The sequence below is a fragment of the Heteronotia binoei genome, chromosome 3 (assembly GCF_032191835.1).
Source record: "Heteronotia binoei isolate CCM8104 ecotype False Entrance Well chromosome 3, APGP_CSIRO_Hbin_v1, whole genome shotgun sequence".
Lineage (NCBI taxonomy): Eukaryota > Metazoa > Chordata > Lepidosauria > Squamata > Gekkonidae > Heteronotia > Heteronotia binoei.
The window spans coordinates 161727812-161753271 of NC_083225.1; the positions used below are offsets into that span (position 1 = coordinate 161727812).

The 25460-nt window shown below is 39.1% G+C and overlaps 1 protein-coding gene across 2 annotated transcripts in view; it reads left to right on the forward strand.

Moving 5' to 3' along the window:
- USP12 (ubiquitin specific peptidase 12) overlaps window positions 1–18782 on the forward strand; it is a 37912-nt gene extending 19130 nt beyond the window's left edge. The window contains exons 2-9 of one of the 2 annotated variants that reach the window (XM_060234751.1): window positions 318–398; window positions 2141–2354; window positions 6161–6390; window positions 10848–10924; window positions 12676–12759; window positions 14122–14319; window positions 16478–16556; window positions 16813–18782. In XM_060234751.1, the coding sequence (XP_060090734.1) occupies window positions 318–398; window positions 2141–2354; window positions 6161–6390; window positions 10848–10924; window positions 12676–12759; window positions 14122–14319; window positions 16478–16556; window positions 16813–16914 (1065 nt within the window). In that variant the 3' untranslated portion in view covers window positions 16915–18782. The remainder of the gene's footprint in view (window positions 1–317; window positions 399–2140; window positions 2355–6160; window positions 6391–10847; window positions 10925–12675; window positions 12760–14121; window positions 14320–16477; window positions 16557–16812) is intronic. The other variant, XM_060234752.1, reaches the window with a different exon arrangement.
- The last annotated feature ends 6678 nt before the right edge of the window (window positions 18783–25460 follow it).

Here is a 25460-nt window from a genome sequence, read left to right on the forward strand (position 1 = left end):
TTAAAATTTCTAAGAATTAAATCAGCTATCTCAGTGCTTGCTGTTTTCAGTTTTTTCAAAACTAACACACACATGAAATGTTTTTATTTCAGAATATTATTTTATATCTTCAGCCATTTTGTCTTTTTAACTGGTTTTTGTATTGGTCATCAAGGTTCTGATTTGGTACAGGAAAATTTGCATCATTAGCCTTATTATGGTTTGATGTCTTTCTTTAGTTGTTTTTGAGCAAGCTCCTTTGACCAGTCTATCTGCTTACTTGAGCTATGGTTATAGAACAGTTCCTAGCAATGCTAAACTTTCCTTTTTCCCCCCAGGGCGCTAATGCCTCAGCTTTGGAGAAAGAGATTGGTCCAGAACAGTTTCCAGTCAATGAACACTATTTTGGCTTAGTAAATGTAAGTCCTGTATTTTGCTTGTATTGAAATATTAAGAGGGAAAGGGATTGGGCTGAATCATTATGAGAGAAGTTGTTGAAATACATATAAGACATGAGAGAAGTTGCTAAAATACCATTTGCTTCTGTCTAATGGGATCTAGTATAAGGAAAAAGTATTATTATAAAAATTATTACAGTCCCCAATTAAATACAGTTTATGTTTAAACTAGTATGCACTTTGTCAAGTGTTGGTGCCTTAACACTCTGTATTGATACACCCAAATGCTTTTTCAGCTGTGTTCCAGAGAACCCTGGAGTTCATTTGGATTTCAGCAGGGGGCTCTCAGAACATCAGCAGTGGCAGACAAGGTTTTGTGAAATGTAGCTTGCCCATCTCATTCTTCCCCTGCAGTGAGCAGCCAGATGAGTGTTAGATGTCCTCTAAAACATACTTGTTTATGTGAGACAGTTGTGAGGCTCCATGGCTTGTGTATAATTAATTGCATTTTTATTCCATCCTTTCAAAATGCTTCTTTCTTCCTTCACTTTTCACGTAAGAATCCTGATGAGGTTGCTGAATTGAGATGTCACCCAGTGAGTTTTATAGCAATGTGAGAATGTATGCCTGGGTTTCCCATCCTATCCCCACATTCTAAATTATTTTTTTCCACTTCTTTGTTGCACACTGTAGATCATGCCTGGAGTTTTGTTGCAGTGTTCTGGGGTTTTGTGGCAGATACTCATTGCCAATGTGGAAAAGGTTCCCTGGTAGTATAAAATGCTGGAAAATCTCTGCTCTGCAGTTTAAAAACAATTAAAATAAGGTCATATATTCAGTAGGTAATGCTGCCATGAACTGCTACTATCATAGTTTGCTCTCTTGGTGGCATTTGTGACTTTAGCAAGGAAGGAATTATATTGAAAGTGAAATTTTTAGCAAATGCTTTAAGTTGGTGTAGTTGACTGGAAACTAAATAGATTTAAAAATGCTTCAGGTGTTTAATTTAAGCAACTTATAATGTGGGGTTTTTTCCTAATATGGTAGTTCTGTGCTCACAGAATGATGTAAATACAGTGTTTTGCATCTCTTAAACAGGACTGAGATAATAGATTCATGTGTTCAAAATTTTCTCTTTATTGGCGGTAATTTCCCTTGTCAGCCTTAACCATGGGGTTCATGTTTATTTTCAACATGTGACTACCGTAATCACAGGTCACATCTAAACCAGGGTGTAAATTACCTTTAGAAACCCTGCTTAAGTGGGAACAAGTCAGCCGTAGGTGGAATGATAACTCATAGTGACATCTGATAAGGGAGGCAAAGGGTTGTGCATGACTCTGCAGCCCATTTTGATCTCTTAATCTCATTGAAGAGATCTGCAACATTACATCTTCACTGAATCCTTGTGTTATACAAACTGGACTTTTCAGTGGATGCAGCACAACATAATAACAAAGTTTTTCTGATGTGTTTTCCAAAATCATAATGATGGTTTTGCTGATGCATAGTTATGCATCATGGAAAGGAACCCAGTGGTTACCGGATGCTTCTAAATATAAAACAAAGAAGCCAGATGGCAGTAAATATGTGCCTATACCGCTGACTGTTTAATCTACCACTGGTTGCTGGGTAAGTTACACTTCAGTACTTAAAAAAAAAAAGTAATAAATGTGTCTTAGCAAATTTTCCTTTGTTTCATGCGACTTGCTTACTGGGCAAAGTTTCAGTCTGGGCTAATAGATCATTTCCTTGTGTTCTAGTTTGGAAATACATGCTACTGCAATTCAGTTCTTCAGGCACTTTATTTCTGTCGTCCCTTTCGAGAGAAAGTCTTGGCATATAAGAGTCAGCCTAGAAAAAAAGAGAATCTACTTACCTGCTTAGCTGATCTCTTTCACAGCATAGCCACTCAGAAGAAAAAAGTTGGAGTGATACCTCCAAAAAAGTTCATAACAAGATTGCGAAAAGAAAATGGTAATACTTTATTTTGCTCTTCATACTAATGAAATAGTTGCTTCTCTCATATTTAGTTTTACATAATCAGGGAGGGATCTACCTGTGTGTCTCTCCCCTTTGTTAATAGAAATGGATTTTTGTTTGGTGGTGGTGATGTTCATCTGCCAGCTCTTAGGCAGCTGTTAATTCTGTCAGTGTTTTTCTCAAATGAAAGTTGTTTCTTGACTTTTGGTAATGGCACAGATTTGTTTTGTGGTAGGAAGGGCATCTAGCTGAATGATGATCTAGTCTGAAAGGGTGAAACAATTGTGTATGTGTGCTAAGCACTTTCAAGTCCTTTCTAGCTTATGGCAATCCTGTGAATTAATGACCTTCAAAACATTGTATTGTTAACAGCCTTGCTCAGATCTTGCATACTGAGAATCTACTTACCTGCTTAGCTGATTTCTTTCACAGCATAGCCACTCAGAAGAAAAAAGTTAGAGTGATACCTCCAAAAAAGTTCATAACAAGATTGCGAAAAGAAAATGATGATTGAGTCAATCCATCTTATGTTGGGTCTCTTAAATAGTCTTTAACTTGGAGCTTGGTCTGCTTGCCCATCCAGCAGCTCACTGCACTTGCAATATTATAGGGCCCGTTCACTTGTTCATTCTGCAAGCAAATACAGAAATCAGAATTTTGCCCATCTCCTGTAATAAGTATTTTCAGTGCATTGTGTTGGTAGCAAATTCCTATTCTTTAAAAGGAATCAATTAGGACACCTGAGTGTTAAAACATACAGTATTTTGGATTTTAATTAGTTTGGTTAAGAAACTGGCAACGTGTGTGGGTGGGTGTAAAATACCATCAAGTTGCAGCCAACTTATGGCAACCCCTCATGGGGTTTTCAAGGCAAGAGACTTCAGAGGTGATTTGCTATTGCCCACCTCTGCATTGTGATCCTGGACATCATTGGTAGTCTCCCATTGGTTGACTCTTGCTTAGCTTCTGAGATCTGACAAGACCAGGCCATCCAGGTCAGGGCCCAGAAAGTTGTATCCACATACTTTTCCTCAGGTAGCATTTTTGGACACTACTCCAAATGTATGATTTGATACAGACCTGCAACTCATCTTCTCTAGTCTCTCATGGAACACCAGGAAGTATTTTTCAGAAGTCCTCAGCTAATACAATAGTTTCTCCTCCTCCCAATAAGGTTTTTCTTCACAAATCTTGTAGTATGTGGTCTGAAGCTTCAAGTGTAGCCTTGTGATACATGGTACACCCATCATATACTGAGAGTCTATGCTGTTGTTCACAGTTTGGCTTTAGCTGTTCCTTTACCAGTATTGTAGGTCATCTGTTGACATATTTAACAGTAGTTGCAACTGCAGGAGAATGTGCATGCCTTTAGGTTAAGGGTGTCAAATGTCTGGCCCACCCAGGGCTTTAATCAGACCCCCTCTTCCCCCGCTCCTGTCTTCACACTTTGATGAACCAGTTTGGTGTAGTGGTTAAGTGTGCGACTCTTATCTGGGAGAACCAGGTTTGATTCCCACTCCTCCACTTGCACCTGCTAGAATGGCCTTGGGTCAGCCATAGCTCTGGCAGAGGTTGTCCTTGAAAGGGCAGCTGCTGTGAGAGCCCTCTCCAGCCCCACCCACCTCACAGGGTGTCTGTTGTGGGGGAGGAAGGTAAAGGAGATTGTGAGCCGCTCTGAGACTCTTCAGAGTGGAAGGCGGGATATAAATCCAATATCATCTTCTTCTTCTTTGAACCTCCAAGGCTGCCAAAGTTCACAGCTCCTTCTTCCTTATCCTTGCAGGCTGAAGCAGGAAGCAATTCTGGGCTTGCAAAGCTGCAAAGAAAATGCAGAATGGACTTTCCATTAAGGTCTCTGTGCCCAGATAGACTACTCTGGAAAATCCATTCCGTGTTTTCTTTGCCGCTTTGTCTGTGCTGCAATATATTTTAATGGACTGGAGCTCAGTTTCACTTTTCAGCGTTTATATGGCCAGTTAGAAGCTGTTCCCTGCTGAAGTTGTGTGACCTTGCAAATAAAAAGTTGATGCTTAGAACCAGCATGTCTCTGCTGAATGGACCTTAAAACTGATGCCTTGTGAGTATTCTAAATTGGGAACCCACAGGCAAAGGGAGATATTGCCAATCTGAGTAGACTTGGGGGCAGAAGGAAAAGCTTGCAATGCCCAGCTGTTTCATTTTTTCCTAAGCCCAGAGCATTTTATATTTTTTGTTTATATTTTTAGTTTCTGCTGTGATCCTTGTGCTTTTCCGTGACATTTTATTTTTAGAATTGCATTGCTGGATCCCACATTCCCCCACCTTTTAAGCATGTTTGTATTTTAAGTAAAAAACAATACATTTGTGTTTCTCTGTACCCTTTATAAAGTTTATATTTCCGCTAACTGGCATTACTTTTTATCATATGCATGGTCTGGCCTGACGAAGTCCCATTTATGTCAGATCTGGCCCTTTTAACAATGAGTTTGACACCCCTGTCTTAGGCACTTCTATTTATTTCCAGTAAACACCAAACAGCCCTCCTTCTTCTCCATCTGTGTAGCTGTGGCTTCCCTTTAAACTTTGATCTTGGCAAAAGTCTGTAAAACAGACCCCTATAAGAGGTTCAGTGGTTGCTAGGACAACCATTGCTTAAGGAAGTACACAGTAACAGAAAGGAGTTATTTTTGAAGCATAGATCTGAGAATTTAAGTAAAACGTGTTTGTTTTGTAATGGAGGAGATATTCTTCACTCTCCCTGTCATTGCTGCCTACACTTTCCTGGCTTCTAGCAAATAAACTGTTACTTCGGTTGCAAATAGCAGATATGTGCTACAGATAATCTGGGCCAGGATATTTTGATTCCCTTCATTTTTGGTGCTGCATCTCCTACAAGCATCCTGAAGCTAGTGGCCACTTCGGAGACTCCTAGCTTTATTTTCTCATGAGTTATATCTGCGACAGCCAGGCATGCTCAACCTTTTATTACAGATTGTAAGACAACATGTTGGACAAAGAATTATTCACATAATCATAATTTCAGTTAAGGTTCACAGAGGCTTTTACCTAAGCAGAGAGTTCATATTTCTTCACTTGGATTTTCATCACCCTTTAGCTTCCAAAAAGTGATATTGTATTACTATGGGACTGATGTGCACTGCTGATTAAACCGCATCTGGTAAAGATATTGGCACTGCATCTGATAGAGATCTAAGACTCGAGAAGTTGGCAAACTTTGCTTCTGCTTAAGATATTTTGTCTTATTTAATAATATTTAAGAGATATTTGCACCCAACTTTCAATATCATAACATGCATACTTGGATTGCTTTCTTTGAGTCACTAGTCCTCCAGTGCTTGGGACATGTGTTCTGCCTGTTCAGAGCATTCTACAGATAAGTTGTGTGTTCTTTGCCTCTAACATCTTGAACAAGGCTAGCAGAATGTCACTGAGTGCAGTGTGTGACATGAAAGGGTTTTTATATTGTAAGAGCTCAGTGGTGGAGGTGCAATGCCAATTTGTGAGGTTTCTTGATCTTGCTTCAAGTTTTCTTTCAATAAGACCAAGCTATCCGGTATTAGGTGTGGAAATCAGGTTTTGCCCCCACTGTAATTAATTTTGTTTCTTGTAGGAATGAATGGCAGGTATTAACTTGCATGCAAAAACTTGACCCAGAAGACAACTGGAAGGAGTTTTTTTTTACCACATTAGAGTGTGAAAATCTTTGGGAGATCAAGATGGATTATTAGAACTGTCTTTTATTTAGATAGGGAACATGGCCTAATAAGCAAGTGATATCTCATTTTATCATCTCATTGTAGAGCTTTTTGACAACTACATGCAGCAAGATGCACATGAGTTCTTGAACTATCTGCTGAATACAATTGCTGATATTTTGCAAGAAGAGAGAAAGCAAGAGAAACAAAATGGTCGTCTACCAAATGGCAGCATTGACTGTGAAAACAATAACTGCCCCCCAGACCCCACATGGGTTCATGAAATCTTTCAAGGAACGTTAACGAATGAAACAAGATGTCTTACTTGTGAAACAGTAAGTCTTTTGTGTACATCATTCTTATTTCACACAGTTTTATTTAGAATAACAATTATGGTTTATCACTTTTGGCTAAGATTGTGTGTGTGTGTAAAATTATGGTTTTATATTTTAACTGCCTGTGTAAAACTGCACCTCTGATAGCACTGCTTCACCTGTGTTGTTTTTATTATTGGAAGCTCCTAAATTATTAATATAAGTGATGTGCTTTTATTCAGATTCCTGTAATCAAAGTTCTAGTGCATTTGTTATTAGGTCATATTGAATGTATTCTATGTAATTCATTTTGACTCTTGCTGAGAAAGGCAGATTCATAATATAGTAAATAATGAACGAGCTGAGCAAAATGGGTGTAAGACTAATTCAGGTTTCCCCTATTTAAGTATTCAGTATAATAATAATGAAAGCTGAGCAAAATTGGTGTAAGATCAATTCAGGTTTCACCTATTCAAGTATTCAGTATAGGAAAAACATACAGCTGCTCATTTTACAGTGTAACTTAATGGAACAATATAGTGGCTGTTATTTGTGTGATTTCTATCTTGCCCTTTCTGCCAAAGCATGCTTAGGGCGGATTACAGCACAAAGTCAAACAATAAACGTATCATGTAATAATTTATCTCTATTTTTTTTTAAAAAATCATCAATTTAAATAACATTTAAATAACAATTTTAATAACATTTACTTCATTGAAAAACTTCTGGCTCATGGTGTTTCTTGCTAAAGACCCAAAAATCTACAGTGTTCTGCCAATGTAATGGCAGTCATACTGGCAGAAAGGCATTTTGATGTGGGATGGGAATGTTGACTCCTTTATCCCATTGCAGATCCCCACTGTGTCTCCTATACTGTTGCTGAGAGTCATGTGATAGCCCCTCCCCCCAGGAGCAGCATATCAATGGGCAGCAACAAGTAGGGAGAAGTCCTACCATGCCAATTCCATGCTGCTTGTGGTGCTTTTAATCTAACCTTATAATAAATAGCAGCTAGGGTTTAAGATGAAATCTTGTCTATTTAAAACAGATAAATCTTTCAAAAATCTTATAAAGCCACCAGCCATAGGCCCTCTTGAAATGCAGCCTTGTTCAGATATTTCCATTTGTGCAGAGTGATCTCAAACTGAAGTATAATTTTGTGAACAAATACTGATTAGGGCTCCAGTTAAAAGAATGACACATTTTCTACAACTTTTCTCTGTAGTTTAGTTTAGTTTGATTTATATCCTGCCCTCCCTGCCGAACCAGGCTCAGGGCGGGATATATTTACAAATAAGTAGCAGGGTTCTTCTGGGTACTCGCTGGTTTTTTTTTAATTACCATTTGGTACAGGGGAGAGTAATAATAAAATACATGTGTTTTGTTTTAGTGCTATATTTTGCTGGATTTATAAGGTTTATTCTCAGCAGACAGATCATTTAGAAAATTTTACATCTATTACACTTGCTGGAATACAGTTTCCAGTCCATAATTCATTAATATAACATTATCCAACATTTTGATGAAATATGCATAGGAGATAAATGAGAAATGGAACTTGCCTCGGCAGGTCATTATACTTGAGTATTTGCACCTGAGTTTAGGCCTCTGGCCCATCTCCAGTGTCTGGCTATTGCAGAACTTTCTGTTTAACATGGCTGATAGTTCTTTTGGTCCCCTGGTCCATCTGTAATACTGATATGATTGCTCCTTGATGCCCCCGTCACTCAAGATCAGCTCCCTTGTTTCCCCCAGAATTTCAGCTGATGGCAATAAAATCACTCCCCCTTATGAGTATACCACATTCAAAGCTTTATCCAGTGCTTCAGAAGTCATACAGCAACAGTGTTGCAATGGGATGTTCTCTCTCTGAGGCAGAGGACATCTTGACAGTGACTCTCACCATACCGTCAGGGAAACAGGAACATTTTTTTTCAGTGAGAGCCAGTTTGGTGTAGTGGTTAAGTGTGCGGACTCTTATCTGGGAGAACCGGGTTTAATTCCCCACTCCTCCACTTGCACCTGCTAGCATGGCCTTGGGTCAGCCATAACTCTGGCAGAGGTTGTCCTTAAAAGGGCAGCTGCTGTGAGAGCCCTCTCCAGCCCCACCCACCTCACAGGGTGTCTGTTGTGGGGGAGGAAGGTAAAGGAGATTGTGAGCCGCTCTGAAATTCGAAATGGAGGGCGAGATATAAATCCAATATCTTCTTCTTCATCATCTCTTGCCTGTGAGAGTCACCCCCAGTTTCTTTCCTGCCTCAACAGAGAGAACAGCTAAAGAACAGGCTTTGCCTTTTTCTACACTAAAATCTATTTTTACATTTCTTTTTCAGTCCTTCACTCCTCACTAAAAGTTTCTTCTACTCAAGCCTCAGTTTCTTCTATTCTATCCTGTCACCCTCCTCTAAGCCCTCCTTTGACCCAAACCTCTTCCCTTCCCCTATTTCCGGGAGACTGGCAAAGTACAGCTGTCAAGCTCACTCTTAACAACAGCAACCATTTTGTGGCAGCAACAGAGAGCGAGACATTTGGCTGCTCCAATGATGGTGCAGAAGGGCAGCAGCAGTGCATTTCTATCTGAAGGAGAAACTGACCCATCCTTAATGTTGGACACAAAGGCAACTATTAGAGAAACCAGCAAGGCCTTAGCAGCCACAGCTAACCCCTTCTTGTGAGGAGAGAAAAATTGCAACCCCCCCCCAAAAAAAAAAAGCTAGATGAAGAGCACACCAAGGGAGCATTGCCAGTTTGAACCTTTTGGCTAACAACTGTGGCCATTTTACACAGCCAACTCACAGAGGCAGCTCTTATGCAGGCATGGCAATCCAGAGGATATGAAACCTTGCTGTTCTGTTCTGTCACATCAGTAGCTGAATATCATGTCATTGTGAGATCAGTATAATGTTATAATAATGGGTGTATCAGGTTCATTAAATTCCTAGCTTCCACTTTAAAAAAGTAAGTCTCTAGACCTTTTCCTTGCTGAAATACAAGGGGAAAGGCATTTATGTAAATGGAAAAATGGGAAGTAGGAATTCAGATAACTTGATATATGGATTTTTAAAACAATATATTTCAGTTTAGCCCCTCCCCCAACTGAAGTGAGAGATGGCTGCTATGGGGACCAGGACAGAGAAAATGGCTGCCGCATGGGTGGAACTGGGAAAATCTGCTCACACAGCAGCTATTCAGCCTCTGCTGCAATCTTTCCCAAAACGTTGCAGCAAAGCAGGTTTGGGAAAGATCATAGAAAAGCTGAACAAAAGCATTGAGGTCCATGGGAGCACCACAGTGCTGTTGCAAAGCAGGAGGAGTAAAACTTCCCAAAAGCACTGATACCAGGGCAGATAGCAAGCACATTGGTGAACTGGGGATATCATTTGAGTTTAGGCTAACAGCACAGAAGCAAGGAAAACAAATAGAACATAAGTCTTGGAGACCAGGAGAGTGCTTGCAGATGAATTCATAGCATTGTCCCTGATTTTAAAAAGAAAGAAATATGGATCTTCCCCCACACAGGCTATCTGTTGCAGAGTTCAGCAGGTTTCCAAATCACTGTTCAAGAGCATTTGTTTATAATATACTGGGTTAGCTAATGTCTTTGTCCCTAGTGGACATATCACCACTACAAAAGCTAAGAGGAAATCCAGAAAAGTGACTAATATCTGTTGGTCTTAAAGATAAACTAAGTTGGTCTTAAAGGTGCAATTGACTCCTATTTTGTTCTACTACTTCAGACCAACACGGTTGCTTATTTGGATCTATCTAATATCTGTTCTGTCTGTGAGATTAGTGGAAAAGAAAAAAAGCACACTCAGAGATGCTAAACACTGGACTAAAGGCAGAACTATTGTTGAGAGAAACTGCACTTTTTGAAAGTTGACTCGAAAATATACAATAGGTCTATTTATGAGAAGTCAACCTCAATTAGGAATACCATAAACCTGCCTCCCCACCCCCGCTTTGTATAGATGGGTTTCTGTTTAAAAGGTTTGCAAGTGTGTGATCTTTGGCTATGACAATAGGGCACTGAAGAAGGCACATTGAGCTGAAACACATTTGGCTTGTTGGTTTTATGTAAACAAGCCTTTTGGTCTATAATGAAGTTTTGACATATTGATGGTACTATTCAACTATTGTATTTTATTTTTCAAGTATTTTCACATTTTTAATTGTTATAGAGTAGAATTAATATATGTGGCTTGTTTTAATTGTCAAACTCAACTTTTCTGTACACACCCATTAGTGAAAAAGAAACCAGATCTTTTGGTTTTGATCCAAATTTTAAAATCATACTAAAGAGAAGATTGTATTTAATCTTTTGGTGTACCAACAAGACCTGCTTTCCAGATTAATTGCTATGATTACCTTTATAACTAGCACATTTGTTGGTCACTTTGAGTTCTTTTATATATACACACACACACACACACTCTGGAAGAAGAAATGGGTAAGAGGTTTTTTTTCCTTATTTGTAGATAAGCAGCAAAGATGAAGATTTTTTAGATCTCTCTGTAGATGTGGAGCAAAATACTTCAATTACTCACTGTTTAAGGTATGAGATGTATGCTGTCAGACTCTTGATTCTGTGCTTTCTTGCATGATTGAAAGTTCATTTAAGAGATGAATTAGTTAAAACTGCATGTTTTGTTAGATTAATCTAAGTTGATATTAAATGTAGCAAACTTTTGCATTTCACATATTTTAGCAGACTTGGTGCTAACCAAACTTTGACCATTAAAGATAGATTCAGGTGTGTAGCTGTGTTGGTCAAAAGCAGCAGAACAAAGTTTGAGTCCAGTGGGACCTTTTAAGACCAACAGTTTTATTCATAATACTAGCAATAAGGCCATTGCGGGGGGGATACAACGGGCTCCAGAAAGAGATTCTGGGCAAGTGCCCCCCCTTCACTGTCTTCCCACCCACTCACCCAAGTGGAGGATTCACTCCCCCCAACCTTGGTGTCTTCCCACCCACCCAAGGCAGCTTTTTTCTGTAGGGGAATTGATCTCCTCCCCCCTTCTTGCAGCCTTTACCTAGGAAAATACCAAAGCAGCTTACATCATTCTCCTCTTCCCCTTTTGATCTGCACAACAACCCTGTGAGATGTAGGTTAGGCTGAAAGTTTGTAACTGGTCTGAAATTACAGTGTGAACCAAAGCAGGAGGGAAGCCTCCTCAGCAGGGCATAATGACAGAATCCACCCTGCAAAGCAGCCATTTTCTCCAGGGGAGCTGATTTCTGCCATCTGGAGAACAGTTGTAATTCTGTGTGAGCAACAATGGCTCCTTAGGAGGAAGTGGCTGGTTTGGAGAGTGGAGTCTGTGGCATTGTACCTGTTTGAGGTCCTACCCTTCCTCAAATTCCACCCTCTCCAGGCGCCACCCCTCAAATGTCCTGGAATTTCCCAGCTTGAAGTTGGCAACCCTATCTCCTTCCCAGCAGCAGTAGCAAGCAGCTAGGCATAGGGTGACCATCCTCCAGGAGTCGGAAGATCTAGTATCACAACTGAACTGCAGAAAAAAGATCTCTCTCACCATGGAGAAAATAGCTGCTTTGGAAGGTGAACTCTGTGGCATTTAGAAGCCTCTTCCATCTCCAAACTCTGGCTTCCATAGACTCCACCACAAAATCTCCAAGAATTTCCCACCAACCTGGAACTGGCAACCCTAGTCAGGACTGGGCCCAATGAGTTCTCCCTCAAAGGCCAAACGAGGCCGCATCCTCCCCCCCCCCCCCCGCCTTTTACTGAGAGAACCAAACTTGATTGCCTTTTACTGACAGATGCAAGATCAGTTGCCTAGCAATAGCTACTGTTTAGTAGCTTCCCCAGTGGCCCAATCCTTGTCTGTCCTGGGTCTAGCAGCGGGTGGGGGAGAGGAACATAACCAGCGAATGGCACAGAAGAGCAACTGACTGGCGGTTCATGGGCCAGTCAGTAATATAGTGCACACCACAGCCAATGGGTAAGCCGGACTGGGCCAATTCCATTAGGGAATATTATAGATGATGATATGCTTTTGTGTGCATGCACACACATGAAAGCTTATACTTTGAATAAAATTTTGTTGGTCTTAAAGGTGCCCCTGGACTTGAACTTTGTTCTGTTGGCTATTAAATACCACATTTGTATTTCCTTTCCTTTGAGACCAATGTGTCAATCACAATCTATTGGATTGAAGAATGGAATGTTTTTATTGCTGTACATAGTATCTAGTTTTGTTGGAGGGCTACAGATTAACTGGTATAATTGTGTATTAATCAGTATTCATTCCTTGCATCTTGATGGGTGTTCTCGTGTTTTAGGGGTTTCAGCAACACAGAAACCCTGTGCAGTGAATATAAATATTATTGTGAGGAATGTCGCAGTAAACAAGAAGCACATAAAAGGTATGGAAATGTATATATGTATTAGAATTTGTTAGCAGGTTATTCAAACACTTCTACCTATTTCATCAGCAAGGATAAATGCTTCTATATTATTCAAGGTGTGATTAAAGCTTAATGAGACTTCTTGTTTAAATATGTAATTTCTGTCTCTTACACAGGTACCTAATTTTTTCAATTTTGTTAAAGGTTTTCATAGTACTTTTAAATGTCTTGTCTTTGTCTCCTCCTTCCCTGTCGTCCTCATTTGCAAATGTACTGCACTGGATAAGCTGTAAATATACTTATTCTGGCCAGTGTTATTCCAAATTAAAATCGCCAGAGCTGAGTAAAATGTTTTGAAATGTTATCAGAACATGATTTGTCAGTGGAAAGCAATTCTAAACTACACCTGACCAAAGAGGGACCAGAAAGCAATCGCTTTCTGATTGTGGATGAATGAACTTTTAATGAGTTCATCAGTTGCCAGTCAGTGTAGTGGATCTAATTTTCCTGCTGTAAAGCTTATCCAAACAGCTCTATCTAGTTCTTCATCTTTTGCTTCTATCTTTAAGACATTTCTGTCAACCCTCTCTTCCCAGAAGACCTGGGGTGGGTATGATTAAGCAGAACAAAACAAAAAAGACAACAAATTAAAAACAAACCAACCCAGAATTTAAAATAAACTGCATGTGGATGTTATTCATTTTCTGTATATAATGTTCATAAGAGGCATACTTGGGATGTTCATTCCATTTGCATGCTGCCCAGCCAGACTACTGTGTGAGAATGGGTCAAAGTGGGGAAATTGTTCTTCCCCCTTGGGAGCTATGTCTCATAGAATCACAGAGTTGGAAGGGGCCATACAGGGCATCTGGTCCAACTTCCTGCTAAATGCAGGATCACCCTTCTGCATACCAATATATAAAGTTGCCAAAAAGAATGGGTACTTTTCAAAGGGGAAGAAATCACTAGCCACATTAACCCACCATTTCAGTCAGCTTAGCTTTTAAGTAACAGCACACCTGAGTAGTTTGGGGAGCTGATTCTTCAGAAGTTCTATCTCAAGTTCTCAAAACACATTTTAATTGTAATACATAATAAGGTTGATGCTTTATTTTGTACTATCCACTGGTCCTTTTTTGAGTTCAGCATTTGGAAGGAGCACGGCAACACTTAGCAGGTCTGCCTGATGGCCCTGATTAGGCAGAAAGGTGGGGTACATATTTTTAAAAACATAACTTTATCAGTTTATCACAGTTTTCAGCAGGTGGTAATGGCTGAGATCTGTTGATTTAAGTTCATTCTTGGAAGATTTGCATGCTATCACAAACTTGAATATGAACTGTGTTTTGTTTATTAGTATATTGATTTACTTTATTTCAGAATGAAAGTGAAAAAACTACCAATGATTCTAGCTCTCCATCTGAAGAGGTTTAAGTACATGGATCAGCTACATCGATATACAAAGCTGTCTTATAGGGTAGTATTTCCCTTAGAGCTTCGACTATTTAATACTTCGGGAGATGCCACTAATCCTGACAGAATGTATGATCTTGTGGCTGTGGTAGTTCACTGTGGAAGGTAATAAAATCTGTGTAACCGAGGTAGTATGGTACATTACTGCCTTCAATGTATAGAATGATAGTGCTGTCATATGTCAAGAATCCCTTGATGGCATAAAATATACAGTTATGTTATACCACTGGTTTGAGGAATATAAATGAGATAAAGAAATGCAACAACTACATAGCTGTGTAACTGTGGACCAGTTCTTAATGTACTTGTATGGTGTTGTTTCTGCCTCTGTGAAGGAGGAAAGACAGAGAGGGGAAAGAAACTTAACCCAAAAAAACTGGAGGAAGAAACCTGAAAGGTTAGTATCGAAACTAGAGGGCCAAAAATTAAAAGCTTCAGTGCACTACACATAACTTTTGGCACATAGGCTCTGACCTTACATTGACTTTGATCAATTCTGGACATATTGGTGAGGCATACAACAAGACACTTGATTTAACTTGTATGCCCATGATTAGGACGTAAGGCTGTAGAATAAGAGGCCTTAAGTGCATCTTTGAGCTTTTGTCACTTCTTTAAATTTCCTTGTGGTCCAGCATTGTTCTATTGATTTATTGTATTATGTACCTGTATGTGTATTATTTGTTTGACCTCTGAAGAAGACCAGTCTAGGTCGAAATGCATCAGGTCAAGTAGTTTCCCATTGTGGTTTTATGATTTTATAAAAGAAAGAGACTAATGATGGGCCCCTAAATGTTTTTAACCTTATATAATAAATACATGTATTTTTGTTTATGATTTATTATATTATATATTTTGCTTTTAATTTTTGGCCCTCTAGTTTGCACATTAGCCTTTCAGGTTTCTTACTCTGCTTCTGTGAGGTCTTATGCCACACTGCTCCAGTAATGTCTGAATTCAGACATCACATGAAATGGGCAGTATGGCATATGATTCTGCAGTCCCCTGCTGCATATGTTCTGTAGGTTAACAGAGTAGTGTGGGAAACAGCAGCTATGCTGCTAATGTAATACAGTATTTCTGTATTTAAATCTGTGTATATCATATCTGACATTCTGGCTCCCACATAGTTTCAGAATTCCTAAACTGGTCATTGCAATACATTGCAAAATCTGTTTCCTAACGAAGACTGGTGGTAGTGTGCCAGTAAAAGCAGCAAGGAAGCTGGCCGCTGGCTATCCTTCACTTGCATTTCATGCCAGCTGTGCTGACTGCCAGTGTGGTTCTGGGGCAAATGCAAAATGTGTAAAAGAAATTGTTAAATTAATTCTTGCCAGTTAATCATACCCTGAGACCAGGAGGGCATTAGGCCACTGTTCTTGAGCGAAGAAATCTTTGGAGGAGGATCCCAGAGGCCACAGCATGAATGTAAGAAAAATTATTTGTAAATCAACTGGATGGTATTACATCTTAAGCATCCTATTGTTACATTCCTATTCAACACTTACACAATCATTGTCCAGTTAGTTAGATGGCCAGTCTGAACCAATGGCTTTGAGTATTACATTTAAAGAGGGGCTGTGAATGGTCTGATAAATATTACCTATACACTGTTAGAAGTATGATAACTAGTCTCATCAAGTTATTTTGTTGGAGAGAAAGAAACAGGAAATAAATGGCAAGACTCTCCCACCCCATTCCATAGCCTTTTAGGAACTGTGTTCCTTTATTTTATTTTATTTTTTGAGTGAGCATTCCAAAAGCAACAAGCATGCTCAGAATTCATAAACGGAGGGGGGGCATTTCCTGCATCATTAGGAAGTTCTCCAGGTATCCAAAAAACCAGCCTTTTACATGGGTGTTTCCGTTTCACTTCATATTAGGCTATCAAACATAATGTCTGGTAGATTCAAATCTAATAGTATCTTAGAGAACATCAATATTTCCAGGGTATAAGCTTTTGAACATCACTGCTCCCTTTGTCAGTCAGCGAGTAAAGGAAATAAGTTGGGGTCCCATTAAAATTTTCTGGAGAATGGGAAAGAAGGGAAGACATATTTTTTGGTGTACCTGGGGAGTCTGTCTTACCCAGCACATAAAATTGCTTGCCTTGCCTGTGGCTGGGCCTGGGTTTGTTGCTTTTGTGATTGGCTAAAACTGTCCACTTAATAATAAGTTACAGGGAAAATGATAATATCCCTTTAGAGTGTTTGTTTATCTAAGTAGTCACAGGCCATGATGAGCATGTTTCCCTTCTTTGCAGTGGACCTAACAGAGGACACTACATTGCGATAGTGAAGAGTCATGACTTCTGGTTGCTCTTTGATGACGATATTGTAGAGGTAAGGACAGCTATAAATCTAGGCACAAAATAGTAGCTCAGGAACAGCACTCTGTTTTGCCAAAAAGTTCTGGCTATTCATATATGTTTTCCACAGCATTTTCTTTTCTTCTGTTTGATAACTATGAGGAGCCTTTCATAATAGTAATCTTTGAGCCTGTAAATTATATCATTTATTGAAAAGTTAAAGAACTTTATAAAACTTCATAAAAATTAGAATGGGCTTTGAAAATGATAACCTTTCTATTTTCTTACAGAAAATAGATGCACAAGCTATTGAAGAATTCTACGGGTTGACAACGGACTCCTCTAAAAACTCTGAGTCTGGTTATATCCTCTTCTATCAGTCTCGGGACTGAATGGGATCTGTGGTGAAGAGTGACTTCCAGCCTGACTTCTTTTCTGGCTGTTGTGGAAAGGAGAAAGCACTGATTCTTTTCTTTTTCTTTTGTTTTTTCTTTCCTTCTTTCTTTTGTAAAAGGAATGCAGGGAGTCAAGGGGGTGGCAGCACAGTTTGCACAGAACAAAGCAAAGATTTCAGAGAGGCTTTTTAAAACTCTTCATATCATGTTAATTTAATTTTGCTCAGGTTTCATGGTGACAATGTGATCCACCACAATTGTCCTGTGGGAGCAAATGACAGATAGTCCTGTAAGAGTTTTCCATCAAGCAGCTGAACTGTATCTAGATTTGATCCAAAGTCCATGTCAGTGGAAACACTTTCATACTTTTTAGTATACTTTGAATTTTGGCCAGTGTTGCCCTGAAAGCAAGTGCAACAGAAACAATATAAATCTGACATACTAATTCTCATGTTTATTTTTTTATTATGAGAAGTGCAAATTATTTGGGTGTTTTTTGTTTTGTTTTGTTTTTTGCTTACACTCAGTTCTAAAAGTATAATTTTTTTCTAATTTTCTTGCATGCCTAGTTAGAGAGAGTTAGCCTAACAGTTGCCTTCCTGGCCAGAATAAATTAATAAAATTGATATTTAGACTACAATTAAGAAGGCAAGTATGTTTTGCTTCCTTTAAGAAGCTTACATTACAGTAATATGTACCTCTATGATTGGGAACAGTTTGGGCTTTTAAGCTTCCTATGGGGAAGAACTATAGCTTATTTTTATTTATGCTTTATTGTAACTTCCGGAGGTTGTATATTTTGTATTCTCTTCAATTTCAACAAGTTTTTGGAACCTAGTTTTGTATATTAGCTTGTATCAGATTTGAATCTTGTTTCATGGTTCATCTAAAAGAATTATTTCAACTCTTCATAAAATACCTTCAGAATCTAGGAAAGAGATGTTATTTGTGCGGTTTGGCTGTCACCAGACAAACTGGTATGTTTGGCTATATTGTCATAATTCATTCTGAGAGTCTGAAATTGAAATTTTCTTCTGAAGCTATAAAAAGACGAGTTGTTTTATTGCAATTTGATGCTGGGGCATTGGTGGTGAGCCAGTCATTTTCTTTTCTAAAGAGCTTGACAGTAGGCTAGAATTGCACTGGGGAATACAATAGAACTGGGGAGGCGAAGACATTTGTATTACTTGGATTAATCTGAAGTACCTTTTTAACCATCAATTCCATGATATATTGCAACTTTGTTTGATCCAGCATTAATGTTAAGAATTTAACCAACAAGGTATTCTGAAGGTATGTTACAATGTACAGTCTGTAGTTGGGGCAGAACTGAAAATTTCAGGGCCTTCCTCCTGGATTATTTCATTAAATGGATGAATAGCTGGAAGACTCCTTGCAGTCCTGTGATAGCTATACCAGTAAATTCTAAACATTAATAAAATAGCCTCTGAGATTTGATAAGATTTACAGCAGAAAGGGATAATAGCGCTCAACTCTTGTGATGGATACTTCCAGTCATTACTATATTGACTGACAGTGGCTGAATGTAACTTCTTGGGCAGGAAAAGGCTGAGCATACATTCCCAATGAGTAATCATGCCTATTAATTTGGCATCCTTTTTTCAGAATGTGGGTTTTTTCCTTGTAGTTCTTGTTTTGTTTAAAATGTTAAAAGTTTTCTGTTTGCTGCTATAGTTAATGCGTTTACTTTACACATCTGTTAGCTCAGGAAAATGACTTTCACCTCTTCATGTAACAGATTTTTAAAACAGGGTCACTAAGTGAGCTATTTAACAAATGTGAAAAGGTCATATCAAACTGTAAAGAATTTTTTTTTATAAAATGTTTTGAAGTTTTGTCTTGAACATTCTTTTGTATGAAATAATGTTGTTTGGCTACAACATGAGGATTGGAAAAATTAGCAATCTAGCAAGCTTTTGAGAAGAGTAGGGCATGGCTCTACATGCTACTTTTACATGGAGTCCCTTAAATCTTAAATATTTCTTCAGCTGTTCAATAGGAAGAGTGTGCGGTGAGTCATACCATATTGCATGCTGGGAAAAGTGCACATCTTTTTCACATGTTGCAAAGCAGTGTCAGTAAAAGATACCAGTACAACAGTAGTGAATCACATTTTATCAGTAATGACACTAAGACCAAGATGAGTGGCTAAGCAACAGAAACTGAAGTACTTTTTTAACCATCAGTTCCATGGTCTATTGCAACCTTGTTTTATCTAGTACTTCATAGGACACATGTGTGCTCTGAAAAGTATCCAGAAATTGTAAAGAGACACAGTGTTTAGTGTAAACTGGTCCAAATATCTGTTTTTCTGGCATATTTTGTATTTGAGTGAATTTAACCTTGTTGAAAATTGGTAGGGAAAATCCACTAAGATGTCTAAATGTGATTGGCTTATCCAGTGGTAAGTAGGTATCTGATGCATATTAATAAGGTAAGCAGGTCTATTCTATACTTTGAGAGAACCTAGGAAACTCAGAAATGCAGCTGTGAGCTCTGTGGAGGAAGGATAGGATTGAAGTCCAAGAACATCTTATGGGTCTTAGCTCCTTGCTGTATGCAGCAAAGCATGGTTAGTTCATATATGGGGCTTCTTCATAAAAGGAGCAATGACTTCTACAGTGCATATTAATAGATGGCATTGTTTCACAGCACTGTTTTCCAGACCTTGTTCAAGAGTTTTGACATGTGTGCAACAACCTGTACATACACAGTCAAAAAAAATTGGGCTGGAGTGGATGGTTTCCTTTGAGATAAGGAATCTTTTCAAATAACAGCTCATTGTTTAGTGGAACAGAACCATTTAACTCACGCCAGTGTTTTGATTGAGTTACTTGAGCGCCTAATATCTATGCCGTATTATATCTATCTTGGAAACTCCCATCTACTCCGAGAATAGCTTCCCTTGAAGGGGAGGAAATTACTCTCAAGAAGACCACATTCAAAGCACTCTCGAGCTCACAGAACTGGTTGCATGGCTTTTGGGATCCTGAACATGACATTTTTACTAGTGATATTGAAAACACACACATCTTAATATCAAGAGTTACATACACCAAGCTGCAGCTTAATTTAAGAAATAATGAATTTTTTGTTCAATATGTTAGTCACAGTTTCCACTTTTATGGGATGACGTTAAAACATAACGATGAATACAGTATAGAACAATAACATATAATGTAGAACATCTACTTGGTCCTTGAGCTCATGAATCCATAAATTCCTTCCTAATAGTAAAGGCATAAATTGATCATTTGGAAAATGACTGGCATATTGAGGATATGGGGACAAATGTCTTCAGATGTAAATGAAGCGAATGTCCCAGTGCTGGTTTAAATGATTATTGGAACTGTAGTTCACAGTCTTTTATGTTTGGGTAAGAGCTCTGATATGTTTTCAGTATTCTGTACAGAACCTACTTTATCTCTCTGCATTAATTTTTCAGCTATATGTCCTCAAACTTTAGAAAAAGATCTTTAATTTTTTGCTTTGTTTCATGTGTAATAAATGTAGTATAGAACACCTAGGTCTGGTGATTATGATGGAACATTTTCTGATTGGTAAGCAGTACAAATGTGGCTGACTTTGTACTCTATTTTACAATGCTTTGGTTTCATTAAGCTGTTGTTCCTTTGTATGTTTCCCCTCTATTATTTTTCATATGACATGGAAGTCTTTTCCAACTTAAACCTTAAAAACACATCTGGGATTTGTCTGAAGCCTCTAACTTCATTTTGTTCTTTAATACCAGCAAAATGGCAAACTGAGACAGATTAGCATGTTGAAATAAATGTCCTTGTTGATCATATCTGGGGATGTCAAGTTGGTTCTTGCATCTAAAATGCTATGGATGGTATACAGTAGCTGTACTTGTATATAAGGAGGGAAGAGAATAAGGTTATAGGGCAAACAGACATGGATGATACAAAAAAATCCTTCAGACATGGATAATACAAAGCAGTCTTGGACCAGGGTTCGTTAGAACTGGAATATTGGAGCATAAGGTTATTTTAAAAACTTCATTAGAACAGTGGTTTTCTGGCAAATATTTGTCATCGGAAAAGCATGCATCCAATATGAGTGAACTAATTTGAGTCTATGACAGGAAGCTTGGTGTGTATCTTGATTACTTGTTCTAAGGACCTTTTGCTTTTTTATTTTGAACAGAGTTTTAGGACCTGTGATTTTTTCCCCTCTATCAGCAGAACCTTATTTTGATACAAAGCCTTCCTCCTACTCCATTATTCTGTTTGCTGGTATTTCAGATGCAACCATAAGTTTTGATTGGTATAAAGCAGGTTCTCAACCTTTTTGAGCCTGTGGGCACCTTTAAAATCCTCACACAGTGTGGTAGGCACAATGACAAAATGGCTGCCCCAGCAGGCAGAGCTGCGCACACAGGAAACCCAAGCGCAGGGGAGAAGAGAGAATTTAATAACATTGGGATAGAGGGGTGGGAGAGGACAAAACCAACCCTGTGGTGGCATCTCCCACTGAAACATTCTAATCTGCACAGCCAGCCAGTGCAGAAGCCTTGCTAAACAAGAGTCCCACACTTTCTCAAAATTTCATGGACACTAGGAAAGATTTTGGCAGGCACCATGGGGACTGTGTTGGGGTCCTGTGGTATCAAAGAAATCAGTCAGTATATGGGAGTTACATACTGAGCCTGTTTATCAATTTATAGCCAGCATGTGGCTCTACATAGGACAAATGGCCCTTTGGCCAGTAGCCCAGTGCCCATAGACTCAACATATATCTGGCAGAGCTAACCTGTTGCTGAATTTAGGTTTGCAGCATAGTTTGTAGGTCTTGCCTCCAGCAAAAAGGAGCACAGTCAGAAATCCTACAGTAGATGAGGTTAGACAATCAGTGCTGGAATTATTTGTTCTTAACTTCAGACACAATCACAGCATATCTGCCACTCGTAGTCTTGAATTTTTTACACATCGTCTTACCGATAGCCGAATTTAATGGCTTTGTCTGAGAAATGAGTGTTGGAAACTGCTAAGCTTCAGCTGCTTGGTTCATAACTACCCTAGTTCATAAAAATTTTACGCACTGATTTTATATATAGATTTTATGTATCATAAATACTTAAGAACTGAAGCTTGCAAACCAAATATGGTATGTAGCTAAAAATCACCAGCTGAGGGCAAACTAGCTGACAGGAGAACAGGAACACTGCATCAGTGTTGGCATCTTCCTAAATAAAGAGCAACTTGCCCAAGTGGAAGACTTTTGGCTCATTGCAGGGTAACGTGGCTTTTGTTTTGATTCAAGTCCAGATGACTCAGTGATGGATTATGAGCCAGTATGAAAATAGCCAGCTCTTGTGAGTTGGTTATGTCAGATATTCTTGTACCCAACACTTGAAACTTGAGCATGATGTTTATTTCAAACCAGAGATCAGCACAAAAGGAAGCTGAGCTGCTGATGGGATGTGGCTTGGGTTTGGTGGATAGTGTGCTTACAGTTGCAGCAAGGAACGTTATGCTTGTACAAGGAATTTCTGAGAACACTCCAGATCTTCAGAATGCCTTTATCCATGCAATAGAACATAATTCTGCTTTATATGTAGTTGTATTTAGTCTTTGTAGCAAACCAAAACTCCAGCGGCACCTTGAAGACTTAACAGCATTATCGCAGCTACTTCTTCAGATATGTGAAAGAAAATTCTTAAGCAGAAGATTGGGGGGGGGGGTGTAGATAAGTCAGTGAATGAATTCTGCTATGGATCTTTGTGTGGAGGGGAAAGTGGCAGAGAAGGCGTGAATCCCGTCAGAAAACTTCAGTGTATGAACTCTGTTTCTGAAGCAGAATTAACAGTTAAAATAACAGATGAAGAGAGAGAGGTGCTCTAGGCTGATCCTGCATTCAGCAAGGGATTGGACTAGATGGCCCCCTTCCAACTCTTATGATTCTAGGTCAGAGGTTCAAACAGGTGTAAGGAAAGTGATGAAGTGAAAATTAATATATACAGATTCAATATTATAGTCTGGTAAAAACATCAAAATATACAGATTCAATATTATAGTCTGGTAAAATCAAAATTTCTGCAAAGTGGGTCCTGCAGAACCATTAAAGGTTGTAATGAGTAAGGAAAGCCCAAGATGGCATCTAATTTAGCACTTTTTACATTGTATATTCACTTGGATTATTTATTTTTTAGAACTGTGACTTTAGGGACTTTAATATCATGTATGGTGAGATAAAAATGTGCAACACTGGGTTTTTAAAAAGTTTCTTATATTTGATTTGTGTTGATTTTCTTACCAAAAGTCAACCTGTTTGTTCAGGCTTATCAACTTGCATATCATGATGGCACATGAGGTTGTGTGATATGGAGGTTGTTGAGTTCAGGATGGTGCAGCTGATGTTATTAGGTCCTGAAACTGTATTAACAGAATATATATGGGGACAAAGTTAGCATCTAGCCTTGGTTATAGGATGTAGCTACAACAGAGTGCTACAAAGTTCTGGTACTGACCTTCAAAGCCCTATATGGCTGAGGACCTGTCTATCTAAGGGACCGCCTTTCCCCATATACACCCCAGAGAGCACTGCGTTCAGGAACCCAAAATCTGTTATACATCCCCGGGCCAAAGGAGGCCAGACTAGGCTCTACACAGGCTAGGGCCTTCTCAGCGGCAGCACCAACACTATGGGATGCTCTTATGGCAGAGGCCATAAGGGCCCTGTGGGACCTCTCCCAATTGCGCAGGGCCTGTAAAACAAATCTTTTGACAGACCTACAACAACTAATGGGGGATGAGGCTGCCACTGTTATGCCACTGAGCAATACTATCTGTACGATCACTAACAGAAGAACTGATATATATATATATATAACTGATATATATATATATATAACAGCCTGCATTAACATCTTTTTCATAGCACTAAACGTTTGGTTTTTTAAATTGTCTATAAATGTTAACTTTTTAGAACTGTAATTTTAAAATGTTTTATTATGACTGTTAGCCGCCCAGAGTCCACTCACGGAGTGCGCAGCATATAAATCCAAAGTAAATTAAATAAATAAAAGCTGCTATGGATGTGGGGTGCCTAGGCTGAGAGCAGGTGACTTGCCTTGGGTTTTCTAATGAGTTCACAACTATGGTGCCAGCGCACACAGTTACTTCTCTGCACCAGGTCTCAAGTGAACAGTAAGTTTCTTTGAGCTCCTGAACACCAGGACCTCTACAAAATGTGCAGCAGGATAGACCATATCTCATCCCAAAACGTTTGTCTCGCCCACAAGAATAAATTCTCACAGAGCAGGACTGAATACTTGCCAAATATGCAAACTGACAGGATTATTATTTCACGTTTCCAGCCTGCCCTTCCCAAAACTGGGCTCAGGGTGGGTCACATCAATAATAAAAACAATTACATAGGTTCTAAAACAGCTAACTAAAACATACAACCAGATAATACCAATTTAAAAGTTCAGGTGGTGACCATTTCAAAACCCAATCCTTGGTTGAACAGATGGTGACAACAAAATCAATTGAAGTTCCAGACAGGGCTCATGGGTGGACCAGCAGGTGGCAGAGAGGCCACATTGATAATCAGTGATGTCCACTGCCTCAACTGAAGGCCTGGTGGAACAGCTCTGTTTTGCAGACCCGGCGGAACTGCAATAGGCTCCATAGGGCCTGGATCTCCAGTGGGAGCTTGTTTCACCAGGTGGAGGCCAGGACAGAAAAGGCCCTAGCTGAAGCTAAGTGGACATCCTTTGGCCAGAGATAACCAAGAGATGCTGCTCAGCAGAGCATAAGGCTCTCCAGAGGGTATATGGGGAGAGGCAGTCCCTCAGCTATGCTGGTCCCAGGCTTTAAAAGTTAACACCATTACCTTGAAATGGATCTGGTACTCAACTGGCAGCCAATGCAGTTGGCAGAGCACCAGCTTGATAAGTACCCATATGGGCATCGCAGTCAGCCACATGCCGCCATATTTTACACCAGCTGGAGCTTCCGGATCAAGTTCTAGGGCAAGCCTACATAGACTGTAGTCAGTTGACGCATGCAGGAAAAAAAGGAAGGAAACTACCTGAATAATTTGGGCAGGATGTAATTTTTCAGCTGCTATCCATTCATGATGAAACTTTTAAGATAATAGACATTTGTTCTGGAAGTATTATCTTGATTGTGGGAATTGAGTGCAAATAGACAGATGACTTAGCTAGTTATTTGTACGGTATTGTAATTCCATTGTTTAAATCAAAGATTTAGACAATTATATTCATGTATAGGTTATACTAGGGCATTCATATATGGGTTCCACTCTGTTGATCTGACCTCCAAATGAACAAAGTTTGAGAGTCCAGTGGCACCTTTAAGACCAACAAAGTTTAATTCTGGGTATAATTTTTTGTGTTCATGCACACCAAAGCTTGTACCCCAGATTAAGCTTTGTTGGTCTTAAAAGTGCCACTGGACTTAAACTTTGTTCTGTTGCTTCAGATCAACACATCTGCCCACCTGAATCTAGACCTCCAAATGTTAGAAAATATT